Below are 14,794 nucleotides of genomic sequence, written 5' to 3'. Positions count from 1 at the left end.
GATTTTTTATATATAAAGATTTAATTCTATTTTGCTAAATTTCAATTGTAAAGCCTGAATTACAACAGCACGTCGCATCCGTCTGTCCGTCAGCCACCAAGCGATATACAACTTCACTTCACTTCACTTCACTGCTTGGATTTTGGCCTTGAGCGGTATCCGTTTAGCCAGAAATATCAATTTCATTATTCTTTATCATCATATTTTATCGCAAGTGTATATTTTGAATAAGTCTCAATTTTACTCCCATGCCTTACCCGGGAGTCGAACCCAGAACCTCTCCCACCATAAGCCTGTGTGCATCCGACTACGCTACGGAGGTCGGCTGGCGATTTACAACACTCCGCTCGTCCGTCATAATATTTCTCCATGTCAATGCTGACAACTGTTGAGAAAACTTAACAATTTTGGGGGGAAAAAATCATCGTATGTAATTATATTACTTAAACAATTATGTAAAGTAAGTACTTGAAACTCATTAAACTCAGAGTGTTTTTTTTTTCGGTGTGTATTTTCACATTTCCAGAGTTACCATACGTAATTATAATACTTCTGTGACTTAGACCATTTTTGTTTCAAGAAAGAGCTTTCGAAATGTGTCTAAACGTAAGCTAAGAAATTATTTTGGAATCACCTAAACAATTAAACAAACTTTAATACATTTTAATATAATATTTTATATCAAACACCTAGAAGACATAAGGAGGTTATAGTTTCATCCGTTCACCCGTTAAAAGTATAAAGTTACCAAGCTTTAGACGGACGAGTGGATGACATTTTTCAGTCCATCTTGGCTGCAGGTCACGTAATTGACAGATGGATGACGGATGGACGGGCTATTGTAATTCCAGCCTTAGTTGTTACACCCTTACAATCAAATTATACAGCAATTTTTCTATTGTCATGCTGTCAACTTATTAGGATTAAGTTTGTAAAGTGTTTACGTAAATTCGTTAAGCTAACTAATTATTTTATATTTTATATATATATATTTTTTTTTGGGGGGGGGAGGGTTTGTAGGTATTTTAATATTGTAATGTGAACTTACTTAAGTTAATTGAAAGAAAAATTACGTACAAATTACATATCAACAATAGCCCAGGTTAAAAAATTAAATTAGAAAATATTCTATTTATTTACTCAAGAAATAATTAATTTTTGGTGTTTATGCAACTTTTCTTAAAAAACTGGAAGAACACCCCCCAAAAAAAAATTCCTGGGTACGCTTATGGTTTCAGTGAACATGCTTGCTTAAAACTCCTACATCATAAGTTAATTTCTTAAAGTGAAAAGACTACACTCGTAAGTTTAAGTGTGTTAGTGTTTAACGGGGTAGTTCTGCTCCTGTACAACTGTACAAGGTCAAATGAGAGTTACACTGAATTCAAACACTTCTGGTTTACATTGTATGTTATAGAGAAATTTCAAGAATGGGCAAAATATAAGTATACACAAACACACAGAAAACAAGTCTAAATTATCTGATGCAAAATGTTCAATGCAGACAGATAAGACAGCACAGAGAATTCCACAGAATGAATTAGTCAGAAAAAATATCACAGCGCAGACAATTACACTGGCCAACAATGAAGAGAAAGTTGCACCAAGAACAGTAAATGCAAACAAATAACTTGGAAAACACAGCTATAAACAGACGAACCCAAAGGTTATAAAAAAACAGACAATCTGAGTAACACAATGACGACAGCACAGACCAAGTAGGCTTCCTACGACAGGTTACACTGACTCATAAGCATCACACAGACACCTCGAATCCACTTTGTGTTTGGATATCCTCAGATAGGTTCAGTTAGAAAAAAACTGTAAATATTACATCTGAAACAATGGCAACAATGCAACTTGTATGGTGTGTGGAAAAAGAATTTAAGTTTTGAAGTGAAACTTCTTTGCTGAGGGGGCTACAATTTTTGAGCATTACGAAAATTCCAATCACATGAGTGGAACAGTTAGGACATGGTGGGGGAACGGTAGAGGGGGAGACGGCAGGGGACAGGTAGAAATGATTGCACACTCACATTCTTGCACAATTGCATTCTTGCACACTTACATACGTGCATACTTATGTACTTGCATACTTTACACTTGCACACTTGCATACTTGTGCAATAGCTTAATTTAGTACTCGCATATAATATTTTTTGATCTGTGATCTCATCCAAAGAAAATTATGTTTCCTATACCTAATAATATACGTAATAAGCAAGAAGTGTCACTTCTGTCGTGCATGGAATCCATGCACACATTTCTTTTTAAAGTGTCATAATAACAATGTGAATAACCCAATTTTGTTAGTAATAGGCCAGTTAAATCATCAAATACCATCAAATCCTTAGTATTGAAAACATTCATTATTTGAGGAAAAAAGGATTTGAAGGACAATATACGAGGAAATAAAGTACATTAAAAAATTAAACACTAATAGCCTCCAAATTTTTTGCTTTATCCCTATCTGTTACCATTCCCAAGATAAATAAAATTACAATAAAAATTTATTCTGGAAACTTAGTTTGTGAAATAAACAGTAAAGGGTTGAATGTTTCAACACCACAGTTAATATTGTTAATTTCTTGTACATTATTTTATTTTTGACCCTTGAGACTTAGATTAAAATTAGAGGAGTATATTTCAGGTACCGTACTCTTTGTGATTCAAATTTGAGATTCGGATTCAAAAAAATTGGGATTCGACACATCACTAATATTTTTCATTCAGTCCCATGAGACTTTGAAATTGCAGTTTTTGGTTTTTGGTTAGCAATTTTCACTATAGTTCTTGGATCTTAGTAACAATTAATACTCACTTCCAAAACACTGCTTGGAATTAGGTTCCTTTGCCCACTGCCCAGAACCCGATCAAAAATAAACTGGAGATCTCCCATTGCAACACGGACATTCGCACAGCTATGTGCAGTAAGGCAGACATACTGAGGAGAGGGAATGAGCAATTCCCTAGTGGCAGTCACTTGTACGAGCACGAACGCGCGGATGTTTCCTCTCTTTTGCGCTAAGCTTCTGGGGGAAACTCATAACTAGTTGTGTTTCTGCCACTGAGACTAAAATTGCCACAGAGTTTTTTGGATGAATATTCTTTCGACCAGTTTCCTTACAGTGTACGAAGCAGGTCTCTCAGAAATGCACAATAATCGAACAACTAAACAGTTCATCTCGACGAAAGCACAGTGCGACGCAGGCCTGTGGCTTTCCAACCCTTACAGAGTTGTACTACGCACTTGTGACGTGCAAGCATTTGCCCATCGCAAAAATACAAAAACTAACAAAAATGTTTAGTTAGGTATTTATTTTTGACAAAAGCTAATCTTCGCTAGTTTTCTGTATTTTGACCATACCGACATACTAAACTTGCAAGTCTTTATGTTTATGTGACAAAAATGACCTGAAATTTTGCAATATGCCTATAAATCGTCACGTCCTCTCAAAGTACTCTCCTAAAAGTGCTTAAACTGCTTTAGCTGGGACTCGGAGGAATCGCACAGTGGGGCAAATGACAAATCTTCTTGAAAAAAAAAACACCTCTGTGCTCAGATAATTCAATATAACGTTTACCAAATCCCTGCCCGTAAATATGCAAATATAAAACACAATCAGATTTCAGTACACATAAATTTATAATGTATTGATCATAGAAATAATTAATAAGTTAAAATATAAGTAGAACTCTGGTAAAAAAAACATTAAAAAATGTTAAGAACAAATAAATTTGTTGTCATTACATATTCTAAATCTTATCCTAACCATCATCATCATCATCATCATCATCACTGTCACTAAGAACTTGGCTTCATTATTTTGCTGTTTCTTGACAAAAAAGTCCTAACCAAGGAGATCACGGTAATATCAGCAGAGAAGGTGAGAATTCCAGTTGAAGCAGAAGTTTAAATTTCTTACATTTTCCTTCTTTTGCTGCATCCACAGGTACTCTAAAAATAATTTGTTGAGTGACCTTTTATGTAGGAAAAATATACATTGAGGTATGATTTTTTAAACTTTCATTTATATATGACGTCCATGCTAAAGTGATAAAATACTGTTTGAAGTTCTGTTTTTCTCAGTGATTCCACACAGAAACATAGTGTAGTTAAATTTTTTATATATTAATTCAAGTAATCCCATATTTATATACAAATTGTGTGAACGTACTTCCTTTCATTTTTGGTAATGGAAGCGGTTGCTGCATTCCCAAGATTTATGTACAGTTAGCCAATCAGTTTTACATTAAAAAGAGGCAATTCAAAGACGGTGGTGCTTATTACAGAACTTGCTTAATAGTCTGGATGACACATATGCCATACGGATTCCAAAATTAAAATAAAAGAGAAAAAAGGAACAAAAACAATTTGTTGAGCTGTAATAACACAATTTTTAAAATTCAACTTAAACAATGAATACATCATAATTATTACTTTCATAATTAATTTAAAAGTTAAATAGCACCAATAACTACAATGGTTTTGTAAATGTTAAGTACTTTTATTCTAAGAGCTCACTTTATGACAGATGGTTTAAACATGATAACAGAATACAATGGCAATGCAACATGTACAAATGCAGTTCACCTAATTTATCATGAGTGCTTTTGGCTGCCACAGGTTTCTCGATTCACACAGTTTTGCCCTGTGATTCGTTGCATGCAGTAATAAATTTTTCTTTGGCTCTGTATGCCATTCCTATTTTTTTCTAACACTGGAACATGTTCTCATGCAGGAACGCCTGATAACTTTAGTCTTACCACTCATACCAAATTTATTTTCGACATGATCACACACATGTGACGTCGTCCGGGCCTGCGGCCCCTTTGAGCCCGATATGACACCGCCCAACCACCGTTTCAGTTCAAACCTCCCGCTCGTGCGTGCGTGTGTGCGTGTGTGTCTAGCCCGGCAAGAGGGCGCTTAGCTGCAGTGCGCCGCACCCCTAATTTGCTACGTTTTAATATTATTTGTAAACCCTTTTTGTTTTCATTCGTCTTTGCCCCAGTGTTGTGCAATTTACTTGTGTTTTCTGTAATTTAAATAGGTTACCTTAAATAACTATAGACGTTGCCCGGGCGGACCCGAACAGGCACGGACTTGGACGAGGATAGGAATGCTTTTATATGAATTATCATTAAATAAGTAAATAGTAACAAACTTTCCATTGTCAGTAATTTTTATATATTTTTAATGTTTATCTGTAATTTACTCAACTTTCGCCGAGGCACGGAGTCGTAGAATACAGTAACGGTAATTGTGTTGGCGCGAAGGGCGCCATGTTGCCACCTGCGAGCGATGAGCTCAGCCCAGTCGATCTTCATCACTGACCGAGAGCAGACGCGCCAGCACCCCGGGGACTTCAACCTTTGTTCTGCACTGACCAAGTAATTCTGTCTCGTTAAGTATTTCTGAATCTCTTTCGCTCGTCATCCTCGGGGCAGCTCTCGGCCAGCGGGCTGTTTAATTAATTAATTGTCTCAGTCGAGTTTTTTCATCACCGTGTAATAAGTATACTTTGCAGCATGGCCACTTGTGTGGACCATGCCTTCACCTAAACCGATTCGTGCCTCAGGCTTTTTAACCGTGTAATGTGTAACGTGTAACGGGCGTGTAGAGAGACGTGTTAGTGAGATTAAATCTGGAGAATAAATATAAAGTGAGTACTTATTTAATCACGTGGTGAGTGAGTCTAGGAGTGTGGCGTGCCCGACGCCTAGAGCGGGCCAGGTCTGGGTAGCTAGGATAGAAAGGGCTGGTAACTCGTCCCCACTTGGGCTACGTCACGCCCTGAGTGAGAGACTCCGCCGGGTCCACGTGCCCTTCCACGTGGTGGCGCCCATAGTTAACATCTCGAAATCACCGGCAATGCGCGATCAGCCCTCAAATGGCGCCCAAGAGCGTGGGGCGAGTTACATCTTCCGCGAAAACCAGACCTGTACGAGCGTGTGAGATAGGCGGTTGTTACGCGGAGCGCGCGGAACTAAAGTTCGCGCTGGAACTATTGTTCGCGCGGAGCGCATAGCGGGACTCTGGCGCGCCAGCCACGTGATCAGCCAAGCGCACGCTTCCAGGAATCCGCGCACAAACAACGGACTCCGAGCGCAGTAAGTAACACAGTGCTGATGTGTTCGTGAGGACTGTTCGTGTGCAGAGTACCATGTGCGTAGATATGTATCCGTATCCGGACGAGTGTATCGGGTGTTACTTTCCCCGCCCGAGTTGGGACTTGCATGGCAGGACCGCCGCCGGATACGAGTGTGGCTACTGTACGGAGTACCGCATACACGGCGTGACGAAATGTGGAGCTAGGTCGTGTCCCGGAGGTAGTAGCGAGGGATACCGCTGCCAGGAATGTGCCGGCCTGTGGCATCGTGGCTGTATCGGCGAACGTGAATGGACCGTACTGCGCAAGTTTTTTACCTTCACGTGCGCACGGTGCACTGCCTACCTAGCCACCCAGGCGCAGTACGAGGCAGAGACGCTGGAAAATCCTCCACGACACGCCTCGACGCTTCCCGAAACGCCGACGCCGCTCACGCCGACACCGACTCCGGTCACGCCGAAAAAGACGCCGCTCACGCCGACGCCAACCACGCCGAAAACGACTCCGCTCACGCCGACGCCAACCATGCCGGAAAAGACGCTGCTCGACTCGCCGACGCAGCCCGTTGCCGGAACGTCACCGCCGCACCAAGCCGACTCCTCACGCACGACGCCGACCCCAGCACCACGAAGGTACGTCCTGACGTCACCCGCACCGCCACGTGTTACGTTACCGACGCCTACCGCTCTGACAAAGACGCCCGTCGTCCTGACGCCCACGCCCGTCGTCCCGACGCCGACGGCCGCCGTCCCGACGCCCGCCGTGCCGACGCTCATCGACTTGACGTCTCCCGACACAAGTCCGATCCCGCCGCCGCCTGCCACACTGCGTTTCGCCGACCTGACGCCACTCATCCCGACTATGATGACGCTTGACTCGCCGAAGCCAACCGAGCGACGCCCGACAACGACCGTCCCACCGCAGTCTGCCACGCCGTCCAGCACCCGCCTCGTGTCGGAGACACCTCCCGACGCCGGAATGACCTCGCCACCGCACCGAACCGCCGTCCCGACGCCACCAAGGTCATTTCCGGCGAAACCCGCATCGTCTCCGCCACACGACTCGCCACGGACGCCTCCAGACTCGACGCCGACGCTTCGTGTCACCTTGTCGCCACCACCTGGCTTCGACGTCATCCGGCCGTCGTCACCGCTACCAGAGTGCGCAGTCGCAAACAGGACGCTTTGCGACACGATGTCCAGGGCCATGACGCCGAGACGCCTGAGCGCCGCCCCGCCGCCTGGATTTGCTCCTCTGTGCCCGCCTGGCTTCGAGGCACAGACGGATGAACCGGACCGAAAGAGACGGACGCGCGCGACGCCGACGCTGACGCCGCCTACATGCCCACCTGACACGACGCCAGAATCGACCGAGGCGCCACGACGCCCGATTCCGACGCCGATCGCCGCAGTACCGGAACACCGGTCAAGTGCCCTGCCGCACGAGACGCCACCCAAATGTCGCAAGTTGGCAACATTGGGACGCCGCACCGTGAAGAGTCGCCTGAGCTCCCTACATCCGCCTGTCGCGATGCAGGTCGACGCCACGACGCCGGGACGCCCGACCGTCCCACCGCCGAACGTGACCGTCACCCGGACTTCGACACCTGTCACCCGTCTGTCACGACGGGCCGCGAAGCGCCCGCCTGTCGGCGAGGCTGAGCCGGGTCGTGCCGAGCGCCGCCCGCGCTTGCTGCCCGCCTGCCACGAGCCGCCTGACCTTGGCCGCCGCCGCCCCTGCCGGCCGGCGCCCTGGCCACCGCCACGCTATCACACGCAGCAGCCGCCGCAGCCGCAGCTGACGCAGATTTGGGGCTCGGGACAACTGGTGGGTCACCACCCACAAGGTTAGTCAGCCAGCGCCCATTCTGTCCGTGTGTATCGTCCTCCATAGTGTAAATATTGCTCAACTGTCATTTTGTAAACATTGCTCGCCGCCATCATGTAAACATTGCTCGCCCTTCCATCGTGTAAACATTGCTTGTCCGTCCGTCATGTCAACATTGCCACCTGCCCGCACAAACATAAACATCAACATTGCCACGTGGGAGTGCGCGACGTAAACACCACAGGCAACGCCCCCCAACCATCTGTCAAACGGCGCTGTCATATCGGCCTACTTTCGGAGGGGGCAATTGACGTCGTCCGGGCCTGCGGCCCCTTTGAGCCCGATATGACACCGCCCAACCACCGTTTCAGTTCAAACCTCCCGCTCGTGCGTGCGTGTGTGCGTGTGTGTCTAGCCCGGCAAGAGGGCGCTTAGCTGCAGTGCGCCGCACCCCTAATTTGCTACGTTTTAATATTATTTGTAAACCCTTTTTGTTTTCATTCGTCTTTGCCCCAGTGTTGTGCAATTTACTTGTGTTTTCTGTAATTTAAATAGGTTACCTTAAATAACTATAGACGTTGCCCGGGCGGACCCGAACAGGCACGGACTTGGACGAGGATAGGAATGCTTTTATATGAATTATCATTAAATAAGTAAATAGTAACAAACTTTCCATTGTCAGTAATTTTTATATATTTTTAATGTTTATCTGTAATTTACTCAACTTTCGCCGGGGCACGGAGTCGTAGAATACAGTAACGGTAATTGTGTTGGCGCGAAGGGCGCCATGTTGCCACCTGCGAGCGATGAGCTCAGCCCAGTCGATCTTCATCACTGACCGAGAGCAGACGCGCCAGCACCCCGGGGACTTCAACCTTTGTTCTGCACTGACCAAGTAATTCTGTCTCGTTAAGTATTTCTGAATCTCTTTCGCTCGTCATCCTCGGGGCAGCTCTCGGCCAGCGGGCTGTTTAATTAATTAATTGTCTCAGTCGAGTTTTTTCATCACCGTGTAATAAGTATACTTTGCAGCATGGCCACGTGTGTGGACCATGCCTTCACCTAAACCGATTCGTGCCTCAGGCTTTTTAACCGTGTAATGTGTAACGTGTAACGGGCGTGTAGAGAGACGTGTTAGTGAGATTAAATCTGGAGAATAAATATAAAGTGAGTACTTATTTAATCACGTGGTGAGTGAGTCTAGGAGTGTGGCGTGCCCGACGCCTAGAGCGGGCCAGGTCTGGGTAGCTAGGATAGAAAGGGCTGGTAACTCGTCCCCACTTGGGCTACGTCACGCCCTGAGTGAGAGACTCCGCCGGGTCCACGTGCCCTTCCACGTGGTGGCGCCCATAGTTAACATCTCGAAATCACCGGCAATGCGCGATCAGCCCTCACATGTAAGTGCCGAAGTCTTCGAATATCACTTTCCTTCTTCATGAGAAGATTGTATATGTCATGACAAGTGAGGTACTCGCAGCACTGCTCTCTCTAAAACGAGTCCCAACAGGTCCCCCCCCCCCCCCTCCCTGCTTGCCCGGAGTTTGCCCCGCCAGGCCATGCTCCGAGACGTGCTCCTTTCCGCCAACATGGCCAGAGGTGGCACATCATTTTTGTGTATGTTATAAAGAAATGTTTTTTGACTATGTCAGTACCAAAAATAAAGTTGGGACTAGTGGAGAAAATTTTTTACGTCTAAGAATGTATGGATGTGTATGCTGAACTCGACTTCACACAAATAACCCAATTATTGTATAAATTTATAGTGTTTAGCTGTCTCACATTCACAAGAATACTGCTGTTTGTAGTCCATTTAATTAATTGTAGTTTTATGCCACTAACGAGAGTGGGAACGTCATATGATGTGACACCATAAAGGAAAAAAAAATATGGAATACACATAATTGAGCCAATTTTGAGGCTTCTCGCAGATAAGCAGGTGGAGCAAATGCTTTATTTCTGGTGGTTTTAGTTGCCATGGACATTACATAGCACAAACATACACAATTTCAAGTAAATTTTTAATTTTCATTTTTGAGGTTTTGTTCAGCAAAATTAGTCATTTGCCCCACTGTGCGTCATTGCGAGTATAGAGCAGCGACTCACTACCGAGGAGAGAGGCGGCCTGTCTACTGCTCAGGAAACCAGCACTTACTGATAGTTACAGTTTGCAACTGTGGGCAGTGCCACGCAAGGATGGTGCCGGTACTCACTCTCGCAGTGGATGGAGAGGCTGTCTTCCAGTCTCTTGCGACACACATTGCAGAACTTGCGCTTGTGGTGCGTGGGCTCCGACCAGCAGTGGGCCACGGGGTTCTGCAACACGCACCGTGCCGTCACTCCGTGTTGCCTCGTGTTGCCTCGTGTTGCCTCGTGTTGCCTCGGGGCGCAACTGTGTTCACTAGTCCCTTCGTTAAGGCACGTAGCATACATTCATAGATTTACAGTGTTGGTAAAATAGCAACTGTTGACAATATAAATACAGTTGTAGATAATAATGTTCAGAGGCTTTCACGGCCATTGTCTGAAGTAGCTTGGCTTCTAGGTTGTAGCCGTGTCCTTGGCGAATAATTCACCAACGTTTTGGTCGACATTGCAGTCACCATCATCAGGGAGCAGTTACCTACTGTAGTACTGCAGTAGGTAACTGCTCCCTGATGATGGTGACTGCAATGTCGACCAAAACGTTGGTGAATTATTCGCCAAGGACACGGCTACAACCTAGAAGCCAAGCTACTACAGTTGTAGATATTACCTAAAATAAAAGTCACACTGAACTGCAGCTGTAAACATCAGGCATGATGTCACACAGCACTCAAGGGACACGCAATGTAACAGTTACTGCGGGGACTCACCTTGATGAGGCTGGCGGCGATGCTGGAGCAAGGAGAGACGACGGTCTTGAGGCAGCGGTCATGCACCACGAAGTTGCACACTGCAACACAACACCCCCGCGTGTCCCACACTGACAACCTCAAGACACGCGCGTGTTCGCTCGACCAGTCAGCTAGCTTTCCATTTAACTCAACATGTACTACCAAATTACTTCCAAACTCATTGTTTCATATTGATGTCTATAAACACCCAGAATGAATACTGGATGTCACAAACATTTAAAATATGATTTATCATACTTTGGCTCATATTTTACTATCGTCAATATATCCAGGGAAAACTATTTTTTTCTCTATACAGTATTGACATGTGTCGGCAGAGGTGATCAGGAGCTAGAGTCCCTCACTGTTGAGGACGCGCGCTAAATTCTGCTCCCCCTCCCCTCTAAGAGAATCATACAGATTTCCGTCCCTGTATACACACCTACACAACTACACACACTGTGGTTTGATCACGCCAATTGTACACAGGAAACCTTATCCCAACAGTCAAGGGGGATATCTCTGACAGATTTATCACACAGTGTTCACATTCTGCGCACTTTGTTTCAATGCTATCAGAGTTCAACATGGGCTTCTCCAAGTACGTAGCGGGCGGTGTTCAAAATGCAGGAAAAAAAAAAAAACATTTTTGATTAGATAAACTATTACTGCAAGGGGTTGAAACAAAACAAATTTGAAACTACTATGTACCTAAACTATTAAAATCGTTCAAACTTATCGTAAACCTTCTAAACATTATATTAATCATTGGAACAAAAATACAAGGGATGAATTCATAACTACCTTAGTAGACATAGAATGAAATTAGTTTTAAATTGAAACATTTCTTGCTGTATGTAACATGAGAAAATGTTTAATAAATCATTTTGGAATACTGGAAAAAAATATAGGATGTTATGTACATCAAGTTTTCAAAATGTTCCAAAAGTTTATATGTAGAAATTTCCTGAACGTTCCAAGAAAAAAGGTAGCCTACTTAGAAATTTACCTGCACCTGTAGGCAGTGCTCAAAGGGATTTGTTGGATTCATATCTTCATACCACATTTAAAATAAATAAAATCACACTTATGGTCATTGAATCTGCAAATATTCCTGTAAAATTCTATTATTTTAGCAGTCATAGAATTATGACAAAAAAAACATTCATAACTAGGCTAATATAATAAATTTACTAAAATACATAACACATATCTGTCACGCTTAATAGAAAGCTGCAGTCTTCAAAGACAACAGGCTTATAGGAGTTGTCTTTTGACGTTTTTTTCGTAACTTTGTCGGTTATAACCTACCTGAGATTGATTAATAAACTTAAATTCAGTGCACTTTTTCACATATACATTATTTATTGGTCAGCTAGAATCATCTTATGGGTGTTGGGTGTATCAATATGCTTGCCAAATTTCATGACTGTCTATTGAGTTTATACTTGTACATATCTATATATAAAATCACATGTTTCAGTTGTAGACAAAGTCCTATCAGGGCATTCTTTCCTAATAGGCATTTTGGAATTTTTTTTTTTTGGGGGGGGGGGGGGAAGCGGGAGTTTCTATAAGATGGAGGATTGGAGGAGAATCTTACAGGTGCTTCGCTTCTTCCCCCCCCCCCCCCCCCCCCCCCATCACCAATTTCTCCTGGAAGTGGTTTCCACACGTCGGAGCTGTGCTACAAAACTTCCTCAAATTGGGTTCCCCTCCCCCCCACCCGGCTAACGGTTAGGGGCTTCGCCACCAATTTCACCCCCAAATTTCCCTGAAGATAACTTTGCCACCCATTGGAGATACTGTTTCTAAACATCGCCTCAAACGTACTTCGCCCCCAAACTACAACATGGGGATTTATATATCCTTTAGATTTGTACATAAAGATAAATAAATTTAAATTTTGACCTACTTAATGTACATATAGAGTCATCCAAGTCGCCAAACACACTGGCACATCCAACAGCCATTAAGAGTTCAAATTTTAATGATTCTCGTTGTCATCAATAAGTGTGGAAAATCATTAACAAATATGTGAAAATGTGCTTTAAATCTAAGTTTATAACTCAATCTAAGGTATAATCGTCGGAAAAATGACAAATCATCATAATCTAAAATAGTTTAAAGACAGTAGGTTCCCATTAAGTGTGAAAAATATCTCTAAATAATAAAAAACAAAGTCGCTATTCGTGCCTGTCAGTTTGTTCGCTTACTTCTAATCTACACAATGGATTTTGATGCGAGTTTCACCATCATTTAGGGAATTTCTTCGGGAAGGTTTCCGTGTGTATAACATTCATATTAAATTTAAATATGGTAGAGAAATCTCTATGTTTAATAATCCAGTCATTAAATGACTCTTTTGTGATGTCCCATGAGAATAAAGCTGTCAACATTGTTTACAAAGAAATTATTTAGTTATGGACAGTACGTGTTAGTAAGTTTAAATTTTCGAAAACCGAGAAAATTACAAGAAATTGATACTTATAAGTACTTATTTGTCAAATATAAATAATGCCGCATTAGTAGATCACATTTGGGCAAAGCAGGGGCGGGTCATTAGTTTATACTTAATATAATTTAAAATAATTTAATATACTTATTAAATACATATGTAATTTTTTTAACACTTATAAGATAGCTTAGAATTACATCTGACAGACACATAGGTCACAGTCGTCACAAGTGCGTTAAATTTTATGGTCATAGCTGCCACAAAAACATGGAAAAACATAAAAGAAATTGTGCAATATTTACACTAAAACTACGTTTGTAAGTCACTCTAAAGTATTACCTATCAAAACAATACATAAAGGAAAATATCAAGTGACCGACATTATAGAGACAGCCAATTCCAATACTATGTGCAAAGGCTAACATTGGGCCATGATGGACCTAAGAAAGGTCTGCGCTAACTGTAAAGGTGTGTCGCAAAATTGAATTTTATGGGGGTTGGAAATAAAATACTAATTTTTCTTTGATCACTTGTCGGTTACGGAACAAGATCTATGAGCCGAACAAATTTAAAGATTCTAGCCCATCTGGAAGAGGGTTAAGATTTGTATAAATCAGTCAGTGAATCACACATAGGGTTGAGTTCATGTGTATATGTCTTATTGCTTGACTGACTGCTTCATGTTCACAACTTAGCTTCATACAGTGGTGGTTCTATAAGAGAACAAATATATCCCCCCCCCCCCTTCCCACAAAAAACCCAACAAAATCCAGGAGAGGTACCAAAAATATAGTCTAATGCAGTCTACACCTGACCAATAGGGCTTGGAACTGGATAGCCAGAGTAAACTCGTACCCCCCCCCCCCCCCCTCCTCCAGCGCCAAGCAGCGAGAAGGCGAGGAAGAGTCGTGCCTCACCTGACGATCCCCGCTTATTAACCCCGGGGGTATTTATACCGCGCGGCTATTCCTGGCGAGTCGCGCCTCCCGCGGGCGACACAGTCCGACCACCGCTAGCTGCGCCACTCTGCAGTCCGGCCGCCGCTAGCTGCGCCACTCTACAGTCCGGCCGCCGCTAGCTGCGCCACTCTACAGTCCGGCCGCCGCTAGCTGCGCCACTCTGCAGTCCGGCCGCCGCTAGCTGCGCCACTCTGCAGTCCGGCCGCCGCTAGCTGCGCCACTCTACAGTCCGGCCGCCGCTAGCTGCGCCACTCTGCAGTCCGGCCGCCGCTAGCTGCGCCACTCTACAGTCCGGCCGCCGCTAGCTGCGCCACTCTGCAGTCCGGCCGCCGCTAGCTGCGCCACTCTACAGTCCGGCCGCCGCTAGCTGCGCCACTCTGCAGTCCGGCCGCCGCTAGCTGCGTCACTCTGCAGTCTGGCCGCTAGCTGCGCCACTCTACAGTCCGGCCGCCGCTAGCTGCGCCACTCTACAGTCCGGCCGCCGCTAGCTACGCCACTCTACAGTCCGGCCGCCGCTAGCTGCGCCACTCTGCAGTCCGGCCGCCGCTAGCTGCGCCACTCTGC

At 44.3% G+C, this 14,794-nt stretch overlaps 1 protein-coding gene across 4 annotated transcripts in view; it reads right to left on the bottom strand.

The window, feature by feature from the left end:
* Positions 1–14,794, bottom strand: part of LOC134543155 (diacylglycerol kinase theta) — a 99,084-nt gene that overhangs the window by 63,206 nt on the left and 21,084 nt on the right. For all 4 annotated transcript variants that reach the window (XM_063388015.1, XM_063388016.1, XM_063388018.1 and 1 more), the window contains exons 2-3: positions 10,793–10,872; positions 10,151–10,253 (exon numbers count right to left, since the gene is read on the bottom strand). In XM_063388015.1, the coding sequence (XP_063244085.1) occupies positions 10,151–10,253; positions 10,793–10,872 (183 nt within the window). The remainder of the gene's footprint in view (positions 1–10,150; positions 10,254–10,792; positions 10,873–14,794) is intronic.

The sequence above is a fragment of the Bacillus rossius genome, assembly GCF_032445375.1.
Source record: "Bacillus rossius redtenbacheri isolate Brsri chromosome 9 unlocalized genomic scaffold, Brsri_v3 Brsri_v3_scf9_2, whole genome shotgun sequence".
Lineage (NCBI taxonomy): Eukaryota > Metazoa > Arthropoda > Insecta > Phasmatodea > Bacillidae > Bacillus > Bacillus rossius.
This window is presented reverse-complemented; position numbering and strand designations above follow the sequence as displayed.